The following is a 2,364-nucleotide window of genomic DNA, read 5'->3' as shown; positions in this document are numbered from 1 at the left end:
TAATCAATAAATCAAATACTCCGACTTAAAAAAAGAGAAACAAATCTTGTATCTATGGCTTTCGCAGGACTGTAATAAGCCCGTCCAGTCATTTCATGCCTGTCTACATACCTGCGTGCACTCTGCCTGTGCACTAGTGTACTCTTGCTGGTTCCTCCAATTTTACCTACCCAGGCTTTAAGTAAAATTAGCAGTGTTATAGTTATGTTATTGTAATTGCTGTGCTATATTATATTAGCTTGTTAGATTATTGTTACTATTCAATATAGACACACAGACACAAATATGATATCAGCTTTTATTTTGAAATAATTCTACAGAGCCAAATAAGAAACTTGAAGCCAAAACAACTCCTCATACATACCGGTATATATTCTGGACTAAGAATTACAATTAAAACACATCACACAGCGGTATTGATGATGAAGTACCAAGTAGCCCTACATTTTATAGCACATATAATGCATGTTCACCATGGGTTTCTGATAAGCCTATAAGCACAGCTAAAGTTGGGTTTAAATTTCAGAGCTCCGTCTTTTTTCTTTCTTTCTTCTTAGAACTTTTCCCTTCCTTGAAGAAGACCTTCCCATCAGGCTGCTCTCTCCATTTCAGGGTGGCTCCCGCTACTTTCGTCTCCAGTCTGTCCTGGAGCTGGGAAACACAAATGGTAGTCATTTCAATAGACATCAACTTTGTTTGGAAACCCAGAGAGGACGTGAACCCAACAAAATTATTCACACCGTTTTACTTAAAACAAATTAGATAGATAGATAGATAGATAGATAGATAGATAGATAGATAGATAGATAGATACATAGATAGATAGATAGATAGATAGATAGATACGTGCCTTTTTCAGGATGTCTGCTTTCACAGCAGGGTCATTCAGATCCAGAGAGGAGTCTTCCGGCTTCATCCTCAGCCTTACTACCTGCCTATTTGCTGTTGCAGAATGAACAGAGAAATGAAACATTAGTTTGCTGTGGTATTACTTTTTTGATACCATAAAAGGACAGTAAATCACTCACCAGGGAGGCTGTAGCAGACAAACGGTAATCTCCTTTCACAGTCAAAAGCCCTCCATTTTCCTGATCTTTGCATAGCAACAGCACATACATGTGTCAATGAGCCAAGTGGGTTGTCAGCGTTATCCCAGTAGCTGAATTTGTAGTTGCTACCATCAGACCAATTAAAATTTGGATCTCTAAATAGGCCAATCCATGCCCAATCTCCACACGGCACAAAACGCTTGATCTCCTGGTTCTCAGTGTCGTTCCTCACAGTGGCCAGGTCTGTGAAGTTCTCCCTGCAGTACCTCTGAGCACTGGACCAATTCATTCTTTCATTCACAACAACAAATTCAGGATCCAGCTGTGTTCCTGCAGTTAGGGTTGGAGGGGGGGGAGAGGAGGAAATGTCACATACTGAAATTCAAAATAAAACTTTTTCAAGATCAAAACATGCCTCGCTAGATCCTCACCTCTGTAACAGATAAATGGAAATTTATCTTTGCAAGTACCATCATGCCACCCTCCACCACGTGTAGTGAGCCCACAGAACTGATCACCTGAACTAAAATCTGGTTCATTGTAACTAGTTCTCCAGTTCCTGTATCTAGACCCAGTCCCTCTGTAGCCATCAGACCACCTCCAGACGATTCCACTGTACAGACCAATCCAGACTTCAGAGCTGTTGCTGGAAGATGAAACTGTGTTCATAAGTTGGTTCATTCCTTCAGTGTTTTCAATGCTGACCAGGTCTGTGTATGTCCGTCTGCAGTAGGAGGCAGCTTCAGTCCAAGTCTTTAAATCAGCAACATAGTGGTACTGACGGTGAAGGCATATGGAGGGGATGATCCACCCTATGAGGAAAACACCATCTCTTAAATATAAGGTGGTTCAAACTATTACAGCTCATAGTATTACAATACTCCACAGTAATAAGCACTGTTAGACATCACAAATATCAGAGAATTCACTGACCTGAGAGACTCAAGACACCCAGCAAGATCCTCTCCATCATCATGCTGACCTGTGGACTGTGTGTCTCAACATGCGACCCCAGCTCTTTCATTACTGTTCGTAGGCAAATCTATGGAAATTCAAGGGCAGCTTCTCTCCGTCACTGACAAAGTCCACCGGCCTGTTAATGCAAAAAGCAATGCAATGGATGACTTCATGTAAATGTTTATTTTTCCTTTACAATCCTGATTTGAAATTACAGCTTGATGCTGAGTCACAAGTTTATTGTGGGCAGTTAAATTTGCATTGTCAACTGTCTTCCCAAGAACAACGTCAGAATCAGTAGATTCAGCCGCTGTTCTTTTCCTGTGTCCAACTGACCATCAACATTGTTATTTTTCAA

At 40.9% G+C, this 2,364-nt stretch overlaps 1 protein-coding gene across 1 annotated transcript; it reads right to left on the bottom strand.

Annotated features, from left to right (window-relative positions):
• Nucleotides 1-522: 522 nt before the first annotated feature.
• Nucleotides 523-2,116, bottom strand: LOC119482150 (macrophage mannose receptor 1-like). Its single transcript, XM_037759570.1, has 5 exons — nt 1,983-2,116; nt 1,568-1,861; nt 1,029-1,379; nt 851-942; nt 523-651 (listed from the first exon to the last, which is right to left on the bottom strand). Exons 1-5 carry the CDS (start codon nt 2,071-2,073, stop codon nt 523-525), a joined length of 957 nt encoding a protein of 318 aa, XP_037615498.1. The 5' UTR covers nt 2,074-2,116.
• Nucleotides 2,117-2,364: the final 248 nt, after the last annotated feature.

Source organism: Sebastes umbrosus, chromosome 22, assembly GCF_015220745.1.
Source record: "Sebastes umbrosus isolate fSebUmb1 chromosome 22, fSebUmb1.pri, whole genome shotgun sequence".
Taxonomy (NCBI): domain Eukaryota; kingdom Metazoa; phylum Chordata; class Actinopteri; order Perciformes; family Sebastidae; genus Sebastes; species Sebastes umbrosus.
This window is presented reverse-complemented; position numbering and strand designations above follow the sequence as displayed.

What these genes read in the sequence shown, in the direction of transcription:
- LOC119482150 (XM_037759570.1), bottom strand. Translation starts at nt 2,073, where the DNA reads ATGAAAGAGCTGGGGTCGCATGTTGAGACACACAGTCCACAGGTCAGC. An exon ending in TGTCTGCTACAGCCTCCCTG is followed by an intron (nt 943 to 1,028) that starts GTGAGTGATTTA and finishes ATTCTGCAACAG; the next exon opens with CAAATAGGCAGGTAGTAAGG. An exon ending in AAGCAGACATCCTGAAAAAG is followed by an intron (nt 652 to 850) that starts GCACGTATCTAT and finishes TGTGTTTCCCAG; the next exon opens with CTCCAGGACAGACTGGAGAC.